The sequence below is a fragment of the Notechis scutatus genome, chromosome 16, assembly GCF_049901735.1.
Source record: "Notechis scutatus isolate UNSWTSFEM ecotype Mainland chromosome 16, rNotScu1.2, whole genome shotgun sequence".
Taxonomy (NCBI): Eukaryota; Metazoa; Chordata; class Lepidosauria; order Squamata; family Elapidae; genus Notechis; species Notechis scutatus.
The window spans coordinates 7,755,001-7,776,283 of record NC_142024.1 but is presented as its reverse complement, the minus strand read 5'-3'; the positions used below and the strand labels follow the sequence as shown (position 1 = coordinate 7,776,283).

At 45.5% G+C, this 21,283-nt stretch overlaps 1 protein-coding gene across 1 annotated transcript in view; it reads right to left on the bottom strand.

The window, feature by feature from the left end:
- Window positions 1–21,283, bottom strand: part of PAX7 (paired box 7) — a 138,256-nt gene that overhangs the window by 64,859 nt on the left and 52,114 nt on the right. The window contains 1 exon segment of the mRNA XM_087944801.1: window positions 1,677–1,876. Within this exon segment, the coding sequence (XP_087800927.1) occupies window positions 1,677–1,876 (200 nt within the window).

Here is a 21,283-nt window from a genome sequence, read left to right as displayed (position 1 = left end):
CCGTGAGATGAACAGTGCATTACATTTAGAAGATGCCCGAATGGCCAAGGTGCCACTCCTGTCTTCCACCTTGCACAAATTCCTTCACTGCCACTCCAGAAAACTCACTTCAACAATCCTCACCTGTGCCGTGTTTGGACACAAAGGTGACCCAAGGTTTATCCGCCAGGCTTTTAAAATTGTAAAGGGTTGTCCAACTTCTTTCCTTCTCTCTAACTTGTGATCAATGTCATCAAAAAAAGCACAACAAAGAATGTTCTTTCTGTGCCAACTCAGAAAGCTCAAACTGCCCAAAAGGAGCTGCTGATCCAGTTCTACAGAGGAGGAACGATTGAGTCTGTCCTCTGCACCTCTATAACTGTCTGGTTTGGTTCTGCAACCCAACAAGACAGACACAGACTTCAGAGGATAATTAGGACTGCAGAAAAAACGATGGCTACCAACCTGCCTTCAATTGAGGACCTGTATACGGCACGAGTCAAAAAGAGGGCTGTGAAAATATCTACAGACCCCTGACATCCCGGACATAAACTGTTTCAACTCCTTCCCTCAAAACGACGCTATAGAGAACTGCACACCAGAATAACTAGACACAAGGACATTTTTTTCCCCAAAGCCATCACTCTGCTAAACAAATAATTCCCTCTACACTGTTCAACTATTTACAAAGTCTGCACTACTATTACTATTAACCTTCTCATCACTCCTTATCACCCCTCCACTCCCACTTGTGACTGTAGGACTGTAACTTTGTCGCCTGTATCCTTACGATTTATATTGACTGTTTCCTAGTATGATTTGATCGCTTATTGTACCCTATCACTATATTCTATTTACTATATACCCTATGACTATATAAGCCTATGACTATCATTAAGTGTTGTACCTTATGATTCTTGACTCTTGATGAATGTATCTTTTCTTTTATGTACACCGAGAGCATTTGCACCAAGACAAATTCCTTGTATCCAATCACACTTGGCCAATAAAGAATTCTATTCTATTTTGTCCAACTATTTACATTACTGCATTAATATTACTATTAATCTTCTCATCCTTCCTTATCACCCATCCCCTCCCACTTGTAACTGTATGACGGTAACTTTGTCACTTGTATCCTTATGATTTATATTGACTGTTTCCTAGCATGATTTGATTGCTTTTTGTACCCTATGACTATATTCTATTTACTATATACCCTATGACTATATAAGCCTATGACTATCATTAAGTGTTGTATCTTATGACTCTTGACTCTTGACAAATGTATCTTTTCTTTTATGTGCACTGAGAGTATTTGCACCAGGACAAATTCCTTGTGTGTCCAATTACACTTGGCCAATAAAGAATTCTATTCTATTCTATCTGGCTGCGACCCCTCTATTTTATTTTATTTTATGTTATTTTTTAAAATAAATTCTCAGTAATTTTGTTTTGCAGAGAGAAACATCTCTCTAATGCAATGTGTGTGTGGGTGTGTGTGGACAAGGGAAATATGTTTTTTTCTCATCCAGGACATGGCGAGGAAAAAAAACCCAACCACCTGGTTCTCTACAATTTTTAAGAGGCGGTTTTGCATCTGGGGCAATTCCAGTTTTTAAATTCTTGGCACCCTCCTGGCATGCATGTTCCCACAGCCTCCCTTCCAACCCCCAAGGCAGATGTTTTTCGCTGACCTGGACGCGGGCCTCGGTCAGCTTGGTCCGCTGGGCCAGCTCTTCTCGAGTGTAAATGTCTGGGTAGTGGGTCCTTTCAAAGGCCTTTTCCAACTCTTCCAGCTGTTCGGCTGTGAAAGTGGTCCTACTCCGGCGTTGTTTGCGCTTCAAGGGAAGATCCGGTTCTGATTCGACATCGGAGCCGTCGTCCAATCTACCGCCTGGGGGGGGAGAAAAATAAGGGAATAAAGGGGTTAAACATGGGAGACGCAAGGAAGAGATTGGCCTGCCATCTATCAGAAATGGTGTAGGGTCTCCTGCTTGGGCAAGGGGTTGGATTAAATGACCTACAAGGGTCCCTTCCAACTCTGATTATCTGTTACCATCTGTTAACAGGACCGCGTAGCTATTCAGGGACAATGGAAAAACAGGTTCAAATTGAGAGGGGGGGGGTTAGAAATCATTTCAATTTCAGAGGATGCTCTTTGATCAACTCACCAAGCCAGGAAAAGGCACAGAAATGCAAAAGATAAAGCAATTAAAAAATAGCCACACACACACACACACACACACACAGTGAATTAAAACAATAAAGCAATAAAGAAAAAATCGATGCGAATAGATAATATGTATCGTCAAAAATAAGAATTTCCACCCACAATTTTGTTTCTTTACACGGAGTCCTCGATTTATGACCGTAATGGACGGTTGCACATCATGACGGCTGTTAAGTGGAGCATCTCACTTAACAACCAATCCCTGATCTTCCCAAAGCAATTAAAACGAACGTGCAGGTTATTAAAAGTGAGGATGAGAGAGGCTTTCGGAGGAGTCTTCAGGCAAGGTCGGCCTGTCTTGGCCCCTCCCCAAGTTCTCCCCACCACCACTCCTGAGGCACTTGGGGCTCCTTCTATGCCCCTTGGGGTCCCCCTCCAGGCTTTGGCCTTTTCCCAAGCTGGCCATTCGGCCACCCAAGGCCTAAACCTAACCGTTTCCCAACCTTGGCAACTTTTTAAGACCTGTGGACTTCAACTCCCAGAGTTCCCCAGCCAGCCATTTTGTAAAGTCCACAAGGCTTATAAATCAGGGGTCTCCGACCTTGGCAACTTGAAGACTTGTGGACTTCAACTCCCAGAATTCTTAAAAGTTGCCATCATTGGAGACCCCTGTTACAAATGGCCAAGGTTGGACCCCCTTGGCTTAAAGCAAAATGGCTGGCCAGCTGGTCCACAAGGCTTACAAATCAGGGGTCTCCGACCTTGACAGCTTTTAACACTTGTGGACTTCAACTCCCAGAATTCCTCCTCCAGTCATGTTAGCTCAGGAATTCTGGGAGTTGAAGTCCACGAGTCTTATAAACTTGGCCAGGTTTGAAGACCCTTGGCCTAAAGCAAAATAAATAAATAAATTACAGTCTGTGTAGGCCTCGGCCTACTTCCCTCCCAGCTGCTCCTTCCCTTCCCAGGGCCTAACCCCAAGGCAGCCATTTAACCAGGCAAGCTTGCCTAGAGAAGCTACCAGGCCTTGTGGGGGAGTGGGCTGTTACAGCCTGTGGGCCTTGGCCTACCTCTCCCCCCCACCCCTAGAGCTCAGCCTGCTGGCCCAAAAGGGAGCCCAAAGCTGGCAGCAAAAACCCCCTACCAAGGCTTTGCAGGCCCTGGCCTGCTCCTTAAGCCCCTCCAGGCCCCCCAGGCTCTCTTTGCAAGAAGCACACACCTCATGGCCTCCTCCTGCTCTTCTGCACTGCAGCCAGGTGCAATTCTCACCCTCGTTTATTTTTAAAGCAGGTTCAGTTTCTTTTTTCTTTTTTCTTTTTAAAGGAGGCCCCGCCCCATTCATTGTGATGGAGCCTCCTTTAAAAACAACAACCCAACCCAAGCTGCCCACTGACTCGCAAGAAGTCCCATTGGCTTGCTGAAGAGAGCCAGGTGGCCGCATCCTTGCAAATCAGTTGCAAAGGTGAACAACGGAACCCGGCAGGAAGCAGCAATTATTGTCCTTTCAACTTCTGAGGGTGGGGTGGGGTGAGGGTCCGTGACAACTTCGAATGGTCGCTAAGCAACCAGCCGTAAGTCGAGGACTCCCTGTGTATCCAGAATACCCTGATATCCCTGTGTATCGGGGTCAGCGATGGCGTAGGGTCTCCTGCTTGGGCAGGGGGTTGGACTAGATGACCTACAAGGTCCCTTCCAACTCTGTTAATCTGTAATCTGTGTGTGATGGAAGGGACCATTGTCTCATTGAGGGCAGCCGTGTCCTCCAGAGAGGAAAACAGAAGAACAGAATAAGAGCGTTGGAAGGGACCTTGGAGGTCTTCCAGTCTGACCTCCCCTGCTCAGGCAGGAAACCCTATTTCATTTCAGACAAATAAAGTTGGACCAGTCTCTTCTTCAAAACCTCCAATGTTGGAACATTTACATCTTCTGGAGGGAAGTAGTTCCACTGACTAATTCTCCTCACTGTCAGGAAATGTCTCCTTAGTTCCAGGTTGCTTCTCTCCTTGATTAGTTTCCATCTGTTGCTCCTTGTCCTGCCTTCTCAGGTGCTTTGGAGAATAGCTTGACACCCTCTTCTTTGGGGCAGCCCCTCAAATATTGGAACCAAACCAACAAACAACAACTAGGTTGCAAAAATGTAGGTGGCCACCAGGTGGTAGCAACTCCCTTTAAAAATAATAATAATGACTTTCCTGCCCTCTAGTGTTGGGCTAGAGCTTCGCAGCCCTGCTCTGATAATCCTCCATTTTGGCAAAAGTCTTTGAAAAGCATTATGTTGTTGTTAAAATTATTAATATCGGGGAGACCAGCTTCTGATAGTAACAAAATAGAGCTCCTCAGTTAGTTTACTAAATATATTAACTATTTAATAATATATTAAATATAATAGGATAAACTCTGGTCACTCAGAAATGGAGTCTCTTCCTTATTCGCTGGAAAGTAGGAAAATCTGCAGACAGTCCCTATCAATTTCTTATTCTATTTTCTATTTTCTCCTCAAGATCAAGGCAGCGCATCGGATGGCCCTGCCTCCTTTTAACCCTACAACATCCCTGTGAGGTAGGGTGGGCTCAGAAGATTCTCACCGCCAAATTATCCAAGACTGTTGGGTGTGTTCACACAAGATCTTGGACCGGAATACTGAATGTTTTTTTAAAATTTTTTAAAAACAAATCCATCTTTCATTTATACAGTGTGTCGATTGGGTACATATATCTTGTGCAAGTATTTATATTTTGTATGTATTTCTGATTAGGATGATATTCGTATTACTGTTCTGATCCAAACCTGGTTCCCAGAGAGCAAACACAAGACAAAGATACCAGCACCTGTACAACCACCTTTTAATGTTTCATTTATGAATCCTGTTTCTTCACAGATAAAAGGCTGCTTCCCAATAATTAGCTCCGATAAGAAAGTTTTTGCAAGGCTGCCAAGAACAACAGATAAAGTTCCTAAACAATAAATCAAAGAGTCTCCAAACTCTTATGCCACCAGACTTGAAATTCTAGAACTAGAAAACCTTGAATTACGCCGTCTTCGGTCTGATTTAAGCATGGTATATAAAATCATACATTGCAATGTCCTACCTGTCAATGAATACTTCAGCTTCAACCATAACAACACAAGAGCACACAATAGATACAAACTCAATGTTAACCGCACCAAACTTGATTGCAGGAAATATGACTTCAGCAATAGAGTGGTCAATGTCTGGAATACTCTACCCGACTCTGTAGTTTCTTCCCCAAACCCCAAAAACTTTAACCTTAGACTGTCTACTATTGACCTCACCCCTTTCCTAAGAGGTCTGTAGGGGGTGTGCATAAGCGCACCAACGTGCCTACCGTCCCTGTCCTATTGTTTCTCTTATTCTTCTTTTATTTTTCTTATATGTACCCATTTCATGTATTCACAACTATGTATACACTTATACTTATTATCTTGTAAACAATTGGCAAATCAAATAAATAAATAAATAAATAAAATAAATAAAATAAACTCAGATCTTCCAAATGTCCACCAGGCTTGAGTGCAAAAACTTCTTTGCTTCCTGCAAAGAACTCTGGTTTCTCAGCTGGCTTTTATCTTCTCAGGGAGGGGCCATTATCTTGCAGCCTTACTCCCGAGTTGCCCATGCTGCTGCAGCTGCTCTTTCCTTCAAGCAGCCCTGCGCGCACACGCTCTGGGCACAGGCTCCTCGGGGGCCTCTTCCTCACTGCTGCCAGCCTCCACCATCTCCACTCCCTGATGGTCCTGGCCCCATCCCTGCCTCACACGCAGGCCCCTCGTCTGAGTCCTCGCTCTCCGAGACCTCAGCCGTCCGCACCTGCTGCCGGCGAACCACAACAATTACAAACTACTCAATCTTATATATCTTACCATTATGAAAATATCATTTAACTTCTTACTTTATTTTCCAACCATTTATAAAATAAATCCCATACCCTATAAACATTCCGCTTCTTCTTGTTCTTTAATTGCCAATGTTAATCTACTCATTTCTGCACATTCCAATATTTTTATAATCGCCCACCTCTTCCTCTATCGAAATCTTTTCATTTTTCCAATTTTGAGCAAATACAATTCTAGCTGTTGTTAATACATGCATGATTAAATATGTTTTTTCTTTGCTATAGTTTTTGGGTAAAATCCCCAATTAAAAATATCTCAGGCTTTAAATCTATATGTTGTTTTATCATCTTTTCCAGCCCTGTGTGTATTTTTGTCCAATATCTTTTAGCTTCTGTGCATGTCCACCACATATGGTAGTATGTTTCAGGTATCTGGTGACATTTCCAACATTTCGCTGATTTGTCTTTGAACACCTTTGCCAGTCCTTTCTGGGGTAAAATGCCATCTGTAAAACATCTTATGCAAATTTTCTTTATAAGCTGTTGACATTGTTAGTTTACAGTTTCTATCCCATAGTTTCTGCCATTTATCTAACTCTATCTATCTACTCTATCTTACAGCCAAAGATTTTCCCTCAAGCTATCATCGTCTCCTTCACTTTGTTCTTCTTCTAATTTCATGGAATATTGAATGTTCTGAGTTTGACCCAGATCTGGATTGGAAGTACAGGTAGTCCTTAACGTACGACGGCTCATTTAGCGACCAAAGTTACAACGGCGCTGAAAAAAAGTGACTCGTGACAATTTTTCACACCTACAACCGTTACGGTCACGTGATCAAAATTCGGCCGCATGGCAGCTGACTCATATTTACGATGGTGGCAGCGCGATCCCCGTTTTGCGACCTTCTGACCAGCGGGAAGCCGGATTCGCTTAACAATCATGGGACTAACTTAACAACCGCAGCAATTCCCTTAACAACAGGGGCAAGGAAGGCCGTAACCTGAGGCAAAATTCACTCCAGAAATGTCTTGCTTATACAACATAAACGTTAGGCTCAATTGTGGTCTTAAATCCAGGACAATTCATGCAAACATCTGGCTACAGCAATGCTAAAAAAAAAAAGGAATCAAGGTTTGTTGGCTGTGTGAACCCAACTGAGAGGTGGAGAAGATTGACAGCTTGGTCCTTCTGGGAGTTTGTTGTTAGTTGCGAAGTCGTGTCCGACCCATCGCAACCTCATGGACCATGTTCCCCCAGGCCTTCCTGTCCTCTATTATCCCTTGGAGTCCATTTTTAAGCTCATGCCGACTGCTTCTGTGACTCCGTCCAGCCCCCTCCTTCTCTGCCGTACCCTTCTTCTTCTTCTTCTTCTTCTTCTTCTTCTTCTTCTTCTTCTTCTTCTTCTTCTTCTTCTTCTTCTTCTTCTTCTTCTTCTTCTTCTTCTTCTTCTTCTTCTTCTTCTTCTTCTTCTTCTTCTCTTCTTCTTCTTCTTCTTCTTCTTCTTCTTCTCTCTTCCTCCTCCTCCTCCTCCTCCTCCTCCTCCTCCTCCTCCTCCTCCTCCTCTCCCCTCCTTCCTTCTTCTTCCTTCTCCTCCTCCTCTTCCACTATCCCTCCTCTTCTTCTTCTTCTTTCCTTCTCTTCTCTTCTCCTTCTCCTTCTTTTCTCCTTCTCCTTCTCCTTCTTCTTCTTCTTCTTCTTCTTCTTCTCCTTCTCCTCCTCCTCCTCTTCTCCTCCTTCTTCTTCTTCTTCCTTCTCCTCCTCCTCTTCCACTATTCCTTCTCTTCTTCTTCTTCCTCTTCCTCCTCCTCCTCCTCCTCTCCTCCTCCTCTTCTTCTTCTTCTTCTTCTTCTTCTTCTTCTTCTTCTTCTTCTTCTTCTTCTTCTTCTTCTTCTTCTTCTTCTTCTTCTTCTTCTTCTTCTTCTTCTTCTTCTCCTTCTCCTTCTCCTTCTCCTTCTCCTTCTCCTTCTCCTTCTCCTTCTCCTTCTCCTTCTCCTTCTTCTTCTTCCCTCCATCGTTCCCAGCATTTGGCTCTTCTCCTTCCTTCTCATGAGGTGGCCAAAGTCTTTGAGTTTCCTCTTCAGGATCTGGCCTTCTCAAGAGCAGTCAGGGTCGGTCTCCTCTAGGACCGACCAGTTGGATGGCCTTGCTGTCCAAGGGACTCGCGGGAGTCTTTTTCTCTGGCCCCAGAGTTCAAAGACCTCCATTCTTTTGGCCTTCCTTAGGGTCCAACTTTCACAGCCAAACATTGCAACTGGGAAAGCCATAAAACCATTGTCTCTTGAGAAACCTATATGCAGAAGCAACGGCGAGAACTGGACACGGAACCACTGATTGGTTCAAAATTGGAAAACCACAATCATAGATCATTCCATCTGGATCCTTTTCTTCTTCTTCTTTTTTTTGGAGAAAAGCTCTTCCAGAATGTCCCTTCCTCCTGAGTAGCCCTTGCTTTCTCCCTCCATCCAACGTGAGATTATTTCCCCCCCCATCCTCCTGTCCTCCTTCCCTCTGCTCACACCCACGCCAATGCTTCCCTCACTTCAGCGGGACTCTAACCCTTGAAGTTAAATTAATCAACAGGATTAGGCAGAAATTGGCCACGCTGAGACCCTCCATCTTTCCACCGGCTCTCCAAGAGCGCCGAGGACTGGCTTCGTTTCCCTCAAGAACCCTTCAGAAGGACTGGAAGGATTTGCCATCCGGGCTGAACATGGCGACGCATTCATTAAAAGACGCGTTTGGAAGAGGAAGACTCCAGATCCCCTTCCTCTGCCTTTCCTTCGCTCTCCTCCCTTCTGGTCCCATCTGGATAGCCGTAATGCTTTCCCCTGAGAATCCCCAGCCTGGAGCACGCTTGCCAAATTCCTGATCGGAGCAGCCACGCCGGCTGCAGATGTTGGGAGTTGCAATCCGTGTGTTCTGACCTAGCTTTCCCCAACGGCACGAAGCTGACTCCTCGTCACAATAAACCCCTTTTTTAAAAAATTTTTTTGCAGTCAATCCCTCTCCAGCAAAGTCCTTCCAACAGTCTTTCCCAAGAGATTTAGTCTTTTCCAAGAGTTACAGACCTTTATCAGGCTTGGAGAGTTGCCAGGCCATTGTCTTTCAGTCGCCATTCTGTAGCAGACAATACCTGGCAAGAACGCAGGAACAGATCTTCACCCTAACGAACTAATTGTCTCCTGCAAAACCCCTCTGCCCTTTCGCTCCTCTTTTATTCCCTAGGGAAGGGGCCATTCACCGTCCACTTGTGGCTTTACTCCCAAGTCGGCCCTTATTCCTCAGCTATTCCCTTCGTCTGGCAATTCTGCACATGCGCACACTGGGAACAGGCTCCAGCTGTTCTTCTGCCTCACTAATCTCCGATTCTGAAGGCAGTTGATAACTCCCAGACGGCCCCATCTCTGCCTCCGACGCAGAGCCCTCCAGGGCTGACCCATGCTCCTCCTCAACCTCCTTACTGTCCGAGTCTTCTGCCAGCTTAGCTGGCCGCTGGTGGGCCACAACACCATGGCAGGACACCAGGACAAGGAGCCAGTGGTCAGCGCATGGGAAAACTTATCCTCAACCAGGAGCCCCTAACGATGTATCTGTTGACACTGTTGGAATAATTATAAGTCTCTCCTGCCCTGTACATACAGAAGAATCCTCCTCGTCGCTGCTATTATGCTCTCCAATGACAAACAATGTTTTGGGTGGTTGTAGATAACTCCCTGGTCCGTTTGCTTCAGTTGCAGGAGTTTGGCACGGTTGCGTGGCCAGTCTAGAGAAAAGAAGGACTAGGGGGGACATGAGAGGGGCTGCCCCAAAGAAGGGAGGGGGGGTGGTCACCTTATTTTCCAAAGCACCAGAAGGCAAGTCAAGAAACAACTGGTGGAAACTAACCAAGGAGAGAAGCAACCTGAAACTAAGGAGAAATTTCCTAACAGTGAGGACAATTAACCAGTGGAACAGCTGGCCACTGGAAATCTTGTGCGCTCCATTGCTGGATGTTTTTAAGAAGAGAGCGGACAGTCAGTTAACTGAAAAGGTATAGGTTCTCCTGCTTGACCAGGGGGCTGGACTAGAAGACCTCCAAGGTCCTTTCCAACTCTGTTATTTTTTGTTCTGTTCTATTCTATTCTATTCTATTCTATTCTATTCTAATTATCTTTCTTCTATTCTATTCTATTCTATTCTATTCTATTCTATTCTATTCTATTCTATTCTATTCTATTCTATTCTAATCTTTCTTCTATTCTATTCTATTCTATTCTATTCTATTCTATTCTATTCTATTCTATTCTATATTCTATTCTAATTATCTTTCTTCTATTCTATTCTATTCTATTCTATTCTATTCTATTCTATTCTATTCTATTCTATTCTATTCTATTCTATTCTATTCTATTATTTATCTTTCTTCTATTCTATTCTATTCTATTCTATTCTATTCTATTCTATTCTATTCTATTCTATTCTATTCTATTCTATTCTATTCATATCCTATCCTATCATTTCTTATTCCTATTCTATTGCAAGGTAGCTACTAAAATGCACCCAAATGCAAACTAATAGACTGAGCTTCTTAAACTGAGCTTCCAACATGAGAGACGAGGTGGCAATCTGGACCGAACGATATCCTGAAAAATAAAAACAACTCTACCCCTGACCCAGTGTATTTTTCTAACTAACTATTTTTCTAAGGTGTCATCGATTGCTAGAAAGAAGTGAAATGCATCTGATTCATTTTGGCTTCTTCTTCTTCCCCCAATTTCTCCTGCCACTCCAGGCAAGTTGTGATTACAGTTTAACATAGTTTAAGGTTTTGTGTGGCATGAAACCTGGAGCTGAATGGAAAAATTATATATATATATATATATATATATATATATATATATATATATATATATATATATATATATAGAGAGAGAGAGAGAGAGAGAGAGAGAGAGAGAGAGAGAGAGAGAGAGAATGATATGCGTTTTAATCTAGTAATTCGTCTGCAGCAGAATTGGCAAGGAGGCCCAAGAATACCAAACAGACAAGACGGCGAGTCTCGAAAAAAATGAAAAAGTCATTTTAAAACTCAGCTGGGGACGAACATCAGAGGCGCCCTGTCAATGGCCAAGGCAGCGCCTGGAACTAGCCAACTGTAACCAAAGCAGCAATGCCTGTGTTTTGGAGTTTACAACAAGGTTTTGGATGGAACAGCGTATGTTCTACAGAAGATCATTCTTCTGTCAACGGTTGTTCCAGAGGTGTCACCAAGAATCACACTTGGCAACAGCCCTTAGACTTCTTTTACAGCCCCCTCTAAGCGGTTGACAGAGTCAGCCTCTTGCCCCCAAACAATCTGGGCCCTCGTTTTACCGACCTCAGAAGGACGGAAGGCTGAGTCAACCTTGAGCCATTCGGTCAGGATCGAACTGCTGGCAGTGGGCAGAGTTAGTCTGCAATACTGCATTCTAACCAGAGGGAAGGAGGGAGGGAGAGAGGGAGGGAGGGAGGGAAGGAAGGAAGGAAGGAAGGAAGGAAGGAAGGAAGGAAGGAAGGAAGGAAGGAAGGAAGGAAGGAAGGAAAAGAACAATAGCACTTGAACTTATATACTGCTTCACAGTGCTTCACAGCCCCCTCTAAGCGGTTTACAGAGTCAGCCTCTTGCCCCCAACAATCTGGGTCCTCGTTTTACCCACCTCAGGAGGACGGAAGGCTGAGTCAACCTTGAGCCAGTCGGTCAGGACTGAACCGTTGGCAATGGACAGAGTTAGCCTGCAATACTGCATTCTAACTACTGGGAGGGAGGGAGGGAGGAAAATACCCATAGCCCTTAGACTTATATACCGCTTCACAGGACTTTACATCTTCTCTAAGCGGTTTACAGAGTCAGCCTCTTGTCTACAACAGCCTCTGAGTCCTCTGTTTTACCAAGCTTGGAAGGACGGAAGGCTGAGTCAACCTTGAGCCAGTCGGTTCAGGATCGAACTGCTGGCAGTGGGCAGAGTCAGCCAGCAGTATTGCATTCTAACCACTGCACCACCAGGGCTCTGTAATGAATTATGTTACCCCGTTGGTGCCCACCAAGAGTAGTCAACCTCTTGCACCCAGGGGAAACTTCGCACGTGTGGTTCCTCCACAAAGGTTTGGAGGCTGGGAAGGTCACCTGACATTACAACATTTGGACCCCAACTTCCCTCCAGTGGACAAGTAGATTCTTTTTTTTTTTTTCCCAATCACTTCACTTCCAATTCTCTCCCTGAAACGTTTCCCAGGCCTCCTTAAAGGTCTTCAACTGGTGGACTTCTCCTCAAGAGGCCAAAGCTGTCCTGAATGGAAGAACGGGACGTTCTTCAAGTGATATATTGATGGGTCTCTCTCTTGTCCACGAAAGAATTGCATCCCCACTGGCAGAATTCAAACAACCTGTCCATCTAAATTGTGCTTTCCTAGGTTTTGGCGTGGCTGGTTGTACAAACCCAATTCACGGGGCTTCTAAATCAAGCTTTTAGAGCAGATGTCTCCAAACTTGGCAACTTTAAGACTTGTGGGCTTCAATTCCCAGAATTCTCCAGGCATCATAACTGGCTGGAGAATTCCTGGGAGTTGAAGTCCACAAGTCTAAAAATTGCCAAGTTTGGGGGACCCCTGCTTTGAAGTTTGGGGTGACAGGTGAAGGACATTAACTGTGGCTGACCAGGGTCTTCCTTTTCTCAATCTTTCTTGCTAAAATATTAAGCGATCACATTTCAAAGGCATGAGTGGAGTGAGAGGGAAAGGAAGAATGAATGGATGGATGGATGGATGAAAGAAAGAAAGAGGGAGGGAAGAAGGAAGGAAGGAAGGAGAAAGGAAGAAAGACAGAGGAGTGAGGGAAGAAAGAGGGGGGAAAGGAAGGAAGGAGAGGAAGGAAGGAGAGGAAGGAAGGAAGGAAGGAAGGACAAAAGAAAGAGGGAAGGAGGGAAGAAGGAAGGAAAAAAGGGGAGGGAGGGAAGAAAGAGGGAAGAAAGAAAGGGGAGGAAGGAGAGACAGAAAGGGGGGAAGAAAGGAAAAGGAGGGAGGGAAGAAGTAAGGAAGTAAGGAAGTAAGGAGAAAGAAAGAAAGGGAGGAAAGGAGGAAGAAGAAAGAAAGAAAGGAAGGAAGGAAGGAAGGAAGGGAAGGAAGGAAGAAGGAAGGAAGAAGGAAAAAGAAAGAAGGGGAGGAAGAAAGAAAGAAAGGAAGAAAAGAAAGAAGGAAGAAAGAAAAAGAAAGAAAGAAAGAAAGAAAGAAAGAAAGAAAGAAAGAAAGAAAGAAAGAAAGAAAGAAAGAAAGAAAGAAAGGGCTTACGAAGGGAGCTGGCTTTAAAAGAGAAACAATACTCAACAAAAAGAGTGACAGTCCTTGAAATCGAACCCTCTGCCTCTCCTTCCTTCCCAGAGGGAAAAAAAGGCAGGAAAGAAAAAGAGGGAGAAAAGAATGGAAGTGACAGGGGGGGAAAAAAAGAGAAAGAATCGGGGTGCCAAGTGGAAAAAGAAAGATATTCCTGCGTCGCTGGGCGCTTTATCACCCGTTCATCTGTTGCTCTTTCTCCCCCGCCTGCATTGTCTCACCTTGGACAAAAAAGAGAGAGAGAGAGAGGGAGAGAAAGAGATCTCCCCATTTATTAAATTTTTTCCCCCTTCTCTGTTTGGTGCGAATCTCTTCAGAACTGCCTGGACGGTCACCTTAGGGGGCCGAGAAGCCCTGAATGTCCTGCTGACAGCTTTGCAAAGTGATATCAATAAAGTGGGCCACGTCAGCCTCTTGGTGCGGCTGCCGGAGAAGGTACGGCTTGAATATTAAGAGATCCCTTCACTGGCCTGGAAAAAGGATGGGGGCCTGCGGGCAAGGAGGGTCGGCAGAGGGAGAAGAGGAGGAGGAGGAGGAGGAGGAGGAGGAGGAGGAGGAGGAGGAAGGGGGCAGCCTCCACCAAAGGAGCAAGATAAAAACTTCCTCCGCCTCCAGAACTTACTTCTTCCTTAAACCGATTTCTCTGCAAAATCAGAAACAAACACAAACAAAAAAAATCCAGACTTTCGTTTCTCTGCAGCTCTGGAATATCCCAGAAAGGATGCTTTTTAAAGGGCTTTTTCGTGGGCCAGATCGCACACCATAATTCGACCCATCTTTTGGACCCGCGCTCCTTCGATTTAGCTCGACGCTCTCTGCCCTGCTTTTCGCAAAATTCCTATTTTTCGAAAAGGAACTGAAAAAAAAAAGGGAGACGGATGTCGATGCAGCGGATCTACACGTCTGTGCAAGCAAGTGGGATTTTTTTTGCAATTCTTTTTTTTAAAAAACAAAACAAAACAAAACTCCCAACCTCATACGGTATTTATAATTTATCCGTTTTTCCGAAGATGATGCACAGAGCAAGCAATGAAACAAACCTAGTTTTTATTTTCCAACAGAAAGGGCTTAAATGGGTCAGAAGATCCCCCTTCACAGGCGGATTGCCTGTTGAAGGGAAAACACGGGACTTGTTGGTTCTGATTTGTGAGCGCAAACTTGTTTTAAAGAGGGGATATTTTGATAGCTGTCGAGTGGAGCAAAATTCAATCTTAGCATGAGCCATCCCAGGGGTGCTTTTATGCTGAGATATTAGGGAGAAAGTAATTTATTCTTGATGCCCGCTTTTGAAAATGATAACCCAGCAGCTGGAACTACGAACACACCTCTATGCTTTCTTTCCTCCGGTCCTCGCACTTATGACCATTTCAGCATCCCTACAGCCACAAGAAGTAAAACATGGGCATTTTGCAAACGGCCGTTTATGTATATTTGTTGGTTAGGAGGATCCTGGGGTGTGGGAGGCCTGTGAACTGCCATTTGCAATTTTTCCATCTGGCTTCTCACAAGCGAACTCAACCACTGCCTTGCTTACCGACCGAAGTTCCAATCCCAACTGGAAATGGAAAGGGGAGTCCAAGAAAGGAGCCAAAATGATTTGGGATAAGCCTCTGAAGCACCTGTACATCAACTCTACCTATTCTTGGTACACTTAAGCTCAAACTGTGACATTGGTTAAGGATGCTCAAATCGGTTTCCTTTCTTAGCCGTTGAAGTAACTATAAAATAAATATGACAATATTCAACTTTTGTCAACCCGCAAGCTCCTTTTATGAATACCAGCACGGAAAGGACCACATTTTTTTACCTGTCTGTTCAAACGAAGCATGCACCGGGGTGGAAAAAAAAACATAACCAATCTAATTCAGGGGTGAAAATCTGCTTGTCTTATTGAGCAACTTCAGACTGGAACTTTCCTAGGAGATTACTCCAAGTTTAAGAAGAGCGGGACTCTAAGGTGGATTCAACAAAGCGTCTGGATTTTTCCATCTGCTGATGAAGGTCAGAAGAGGAAGAATGTGGGGGTTTGCGAAGGAGGCAAGCTCTCCCCAAATCCAAAGGTGGAGCAATTTAAGAGAGAGAGAAATTTCTGGTGTATACCGTGTCCCACTTATTTGAAACCTGGTGTTACTTCTGGAAGTGTCCTTCCATGCTAGCTTGCACTCATTTTAATCGAAGGGACTTTTCTTTCCTCTAGCATGTTTTGCCCAGCTGGTTCTGACCAGTTCTGGAGAACCTGTAGCGGAAATTTTGAGTCGTTTGGAGAACCAGCCAATCCCACCTCTGACTGGCCCCGCCAACCCCATCTCTCTTCTCTGCCTCTCATCGAGTCCCAGCTGATCGGCTGGGTCTCCTTGGGTTGCCCTGCCCAGGAGAACGGAGCTGGAAAGCAGGTTAGTGGGGCGGGGGAGGGAAGGGGGATTTTCCAGTGTCCTTTCCCCTGCCACTCCCACCAAGCCACACCCACAGAATGCCACACCCACCAAGCCAGGCCCACTGCTGATTGGCTGGGTCTTCTTTGGTTGCCCTGCCCAGGAGAACGGAGCTGGAAAGCAGGTTAGTGGGGTGGGGGAGAGAATGGGGATTTTCCAGTGTCCTTCCCCTGCCACTCCCACCAAGCCACACCCACAGAATGCCACACCCACCAAGCCAGGCCCACTGCTGATTGGCTGGGTCTTCTTTGGTTGCCCTGCCCAGGAGAACGGAGCTGGAAAGCAGGTTAGTGGGGTGGGGGAGAGAAGGGGGGATTTTGCAGTATATCCTTCCCCTGCCACGCCCACCAAGCCACGGCCACAGAATTGGTAGCAAAAAAAAATTTTTTTGAATCCCACCGCTAGTTTTGGCCCATCTTAAAAATAACATTATATCTCATCGCTGGAGGATTGCAACAGCCACCCTGGACCATCCTTGGGATGCCTCCAAAGCGAAGGGTGGGATATTTGGTGGAGGAAGGAGAGAAGAACTCAGGACCCACCCACCCCCTTGACTATTCCAGAAGGCGAGGAGGATGGGGTTCAAGAAATAAAATAAATCGGAGAGGGGAAACTTCTCAGTTAAACAAGTCTTCCTAATTTCCCCCCCAAGATGAATGTGTAATACAAATATTGGTCATTCATGCATAGTTGCCCAGATGAGCCACCAAAAGAGGATATGCGGCAAGTGTGTTCTGGTGGACTCCACCCCATAAAATAAGCTGATTTTGAGGGTCTTCCAATAGGGGGAGGGGGGGATAGGGGGTGAATAGGGGGAAGGGGACATCACTTGGGTGGAGCTCTCCCCTCACAATCAGGAGGCTGTGAGTTCGATCCTAGGTGGAGGCTAATATTTGGAATAGACTCTCCTGCTTGGGCAGGGGGTTGGACTATACGACCTCCAAAGGTCCCTTCCAACTCTTGTTATTCTACATCTAATAACTTTTGCCAAACAAAAGCCCCGCGGAGGCCACAGCCAAGAGGGAACCAACATTGAAAACCTTTTAAGAAATAATGGTAAAGTCCCCAAGAACCTCCCCCGCCCTCGTCTATATATAACCCTTCGAAATATTTTTGTGTGTGATATTTTGTTTTCCTTCCATACAAGATCGGGGGATTCCCATTTTCATCCTGCGATTGTTGCATTCATCTTTTCTCCTTCTCTCTCTTTTAAACTTGGTAGGACAACCGTCTTCCTGTTTTGTTCGCCTGTTCGAAATAATTTTGTTTGACGAATTTTACGTTTTGCGCCCTTTCTTCCTTGGTGTCTTTCAAAGGGTGGGATTCTACCTGGTTGGACTGGTTCTATAGAACTGGTTGCTATGATTCTGCCCAGTTCGAGAACCGGCAAATCGTGCCCCTGACTGGCCCTTCTCCTCTCACTCACTCCTTACCTGGCATGCGCACCATCAAACATGTGTGCCTTTGGTTGCTATTTTTCCTCCCCACCCCCCGACCATCAGCTGTTCTGCTGTGCCGGGAGATTTAGATTAGCTAGAAAGCAGGAAATGGTTGGATTTCTTGCTTTCTAACTAATCTAAAAGCTAGAGCTGAATCTTCCTTAGAAGTGAAGCTTCTATTTTTCAGTGCAGACTCAGGCAGCAGATTGCAGAATGGTAGATTTCTGAGTGAATCTGTGATTCTGGGAGCAACTCAATCCGCCTGCCTGCTTTGCCAGCTTTTGGGGAAAAGTTGCTTTTTATATATATGAAAAAAGTTCAATATTTACATCAATATTTATAATATTTACATACAAGCCATGCCCACCCAGTCTCATGACCACCAAGCCACACCCACAAATTAGGCCACACCCACAGAACCGTTAGGAAATTTGAATCCCACCCCTGGTCTCCTTCCCTTCTAAAGAGCACCCTGCATTAAAAAATAAAGAAATATATGAACGTATAGAACGCGAAGGATGCGTGTGTTTGTGTTTTATTTTTTTCATAGTTCTAAGGCACACTGAAAATGGCCTTTAATTTCATCGTAGGAGGCGCAAGGACAAATAAAGTAAGCTAAACGAAATTAAACCTTGCCACGAGTCAAGCTGTGGTTGGGGGGCTGCCCTAGGCAATGGGAGGGAGGGGTTTCAGGCAGGGGGTGAGCCATGCCTGAGCCCTGAGGTCTTGCATCCAAGCCGAATTTGGGCTTTAAATGTCTTTTGCAGGATGCAAACTCTTGACGGGCCTAGGAGCACCCTTGCAACGATGCTCAACACAGCCCCTTCCTCGAAAAAGGGTCTCTTTTGCACCATCTGCGTTTTACCTCCCTCCCCTTTTCCACACACTGCCCCCCACTCGGCTCCAATCAATCTTCATCCTGCTCCCCGCCAGCCCCCCCCCACCTTTTCCCAGCTGGCCACGGTTCCCAAGCCAAAAAAAAAGTGGGGGGAGGGGGAAATATCACCCCTGCAAGGTGGGAGGCGCAGAGGGTGGGGTGGGAACTACGTTGACAAATTTCTGATTTGCAACACTCTAGGAATGGGTCTTATTGCTATTGTTTGAGTGCAAATTTATAAATAAAGCCCGACCGAGATTCCAGGGTGAGGCCGGTGAAAAGCAGAAAACGAGAAATTTTATGCCCGTAAGTGGCATGGTGTAATGATGATTTTTGAGGCAGCCGAGCGTGGTTAGCAAACTCTCTTAAATGATTGCTGCGGAACCAGCCCAGCAACTCATTTCTTAATTAGCGGTACGTATTAAGTCACGCCGACAGATCGTGGTGGCCGGCGGATGTCGCCTTCTAGGTTTTAGCCAAGAGAAAGGGGGAGGAGGAGGAGGAGGGGAAAAAGGGGAGAGGGGAAAGGCTGAGGGATGGGTTCCAAAGGGGCAAACAGACCCCAAGAGAGGACCTTGGAGCCATGTTGGAAGGTATTCTGTGGAGGTCAACATGAGTCTTCTTCTGGAGAAGAACCTGTGGTCCTTCAGAAAAGGGTAAAGCTACAATCTCTCATTCGTGGCGAAGGTTTCTGGGAGCTAAAGTTGACCCCTGTTTCTTGGTCAGTTCCAAGATTTTAGCCTGGTCGGTTGACCGATGGAGACAAAGATGGAGGAGAAACATCTGGATCCAAGAGAAGGCATGAACAGAGGCAGAGGTGGTCTTCAGCAGTTCTGACCAGTTCTAGAGAACCGGTTAGTGGAAATTTTGAGTCGTCCGGAGAACCGTCAAAAGAACCACCTCCGACTGGCCCCGCCAACCCCATCTATTCTCCGCCTCCCATCGAGTCCCAGCTGATCGGCCGGGTCTCCTTTGGTTGCCCTCCCCAGGAGAACGGAGCTGGAAAGCAGGTTAGTGGGGTGGAGAGGGAATGGAGATTTTGTAGTTTCCTTTCCCTGCTACGCCACCAAGCCACGCCCACAGAACTGGTAGTAAATTTTTTTGAATCCCACCACTGGTTGGAAGAGACCTTGTAGGTCATCTAGTCCAACCCCCCATGCCCACCTAAGCAGGAGACCCTACACCATTTCTGACAAATAGCCAAGAGAACATCTGGATCCAGGAAAAGGAATGAACTGAGGTGCAGAAGGAAAATTCATATTTCTCTACTCAGGCCAGCTCTAATGCAAAAAGAGGGACCTCTCTTGTGTCCAGCTTGTCACCGGTTTAAAGATGAGGCAGATCAAACATTCCCCAGGGAATTCCTTTGACAGACTCTAATTTTGCAGAGTCTGGAGAAACAAACAGGGATCGACGCCAACTTTCGCTCAGCAAACTCGGTTTGTCTCTAAAACTGGGGCACAGCTCCCCATAAGAGGCGGGGGAAGCAAATACGAACCATGAAGAAATCCCAAATTTTTGAAATCCCACTTGGATTCCAAATTTTCCCCACCTCCGTCGGTTACTGCGTGGCTATGATCGCCCCGTAGAAGAATCAAACCCTTTTGTAACGAGGGTTGGCTTGTTTTTCACGGTTACGCACTTCAGCGCTTGTAGAAAGAAAACCGTGGGCTGGAGCAGACCAAAATTGGAGGCAGCCTTGAAGCACAAATTATTATTATTATTATTATTATTATTATTATTATTATTATTATTATTTTATTTGAAGCACATATTTTATTATTATTATTATTATTATTATTATTATTATTATTATTATTATTATTATTATTATTATTATTATTATTAATGCTGGTGCCTTTTAATAAGATTGTGGAGACAAAAAGAGGATTATTCGATTATTCTGACTCCTGATAGGCCCCCTTGACATAGACAGATAATTACCAAAACAAAAAAAGTTATTTACGAAGTGTGGGAAAGAGAGTGGGAGGAAGCTTGCTCCTTAAAACAACAACAACAACAACCACATATTCTACCTTTTTCTCCCCATCCAAATTCCCTCCTCCCCGACCCCCATCCCAAAATTATTTTCTTCTCCTGTGGAAGCCATTTGCCTTCCAAACTCTGGAAGGTCTTCAGAACTTTCGGAAGGTAGGAAATCACGTTGAGCCGCAGAAACGTTTGAGTCCATCAGGTTCGGGTTATTGGCGGGTAGAAAATTGCAAACAACTGGCCGAGATTTCCATATCTAAAGCATTTCAAACGCCCGCCCACCCCCTTTTTCCCAGAGACACCCCCTCCTCTCGCTTATAGGTACATCGGCTTAAGTGAAGCCCGATGGGGACGAGGTAGCTTAAGAAATAAAATAAAAGCAACACTCGGCAAGAAGTCATTAACTCTGTTCCTGGCAAGGTTTCTTGGTCTCAGCCAAGCTGCCCCCCAGCAATTCCTGGGGACCAGAAAGAAAACATGTTTTGTTTCAACTGCCTGGATGGATTCGTATTTGGCCTCTGCCCAACCCCTCCAGCTGCTTTGCCCACCTGGGACACAGGTGTGTAAGCGTACCTGTTTTCTGCTCTGGGTCCAAACCAAGAGATGGGTCAGAGAGAGAGAGACAGGGTTAGAAGCCGAGAGCTTTGGCCTACAGACCTCTGGGATCAAACTTGAGGCTTGATCAGTGGATCAAAACTTTCAGGGTAGGGTAGGGACTAATAGACTAATGGAAAAAGAATTTGTCATGCCCCCGGGGTCGGAGACTGAATCCGAGGAGGAAGCCGGACAGCTGGCAGGGAGTGGGAGTGATGCTCCGTTGGCTGTGGAGGAAACTGGGGAAGGGCAAAGTCCAGGTGGGCAGAGCAGGGGAGAGGTAGAACAAGGGAGAGGGAGTTCAGAGGAAGACCCAGGCCCACCCCCCTCTTCATCCTAGGGCACGCAGGGAGGAATGGAGAAAGGAGCAATGTGGGTTTGCATGGCTTATGGGGTAGGAAAGGGCCCTGATTCCCTTCATTAGCCACAGCTGGGAACAGAGTGTATTAAAAAAGGCAAGCTGTGTGTGGCGTTTGCTGGGAACAAACTTGACTTTATCTTGTGTTGTTGTGGCTTATCTGTGCTCCTAGCGTCTTCCCAACCGTGTGAATTTTGCCGTGCCTTCGAGTCTGAAATTCTTGCTCCTGCCCTGCCAA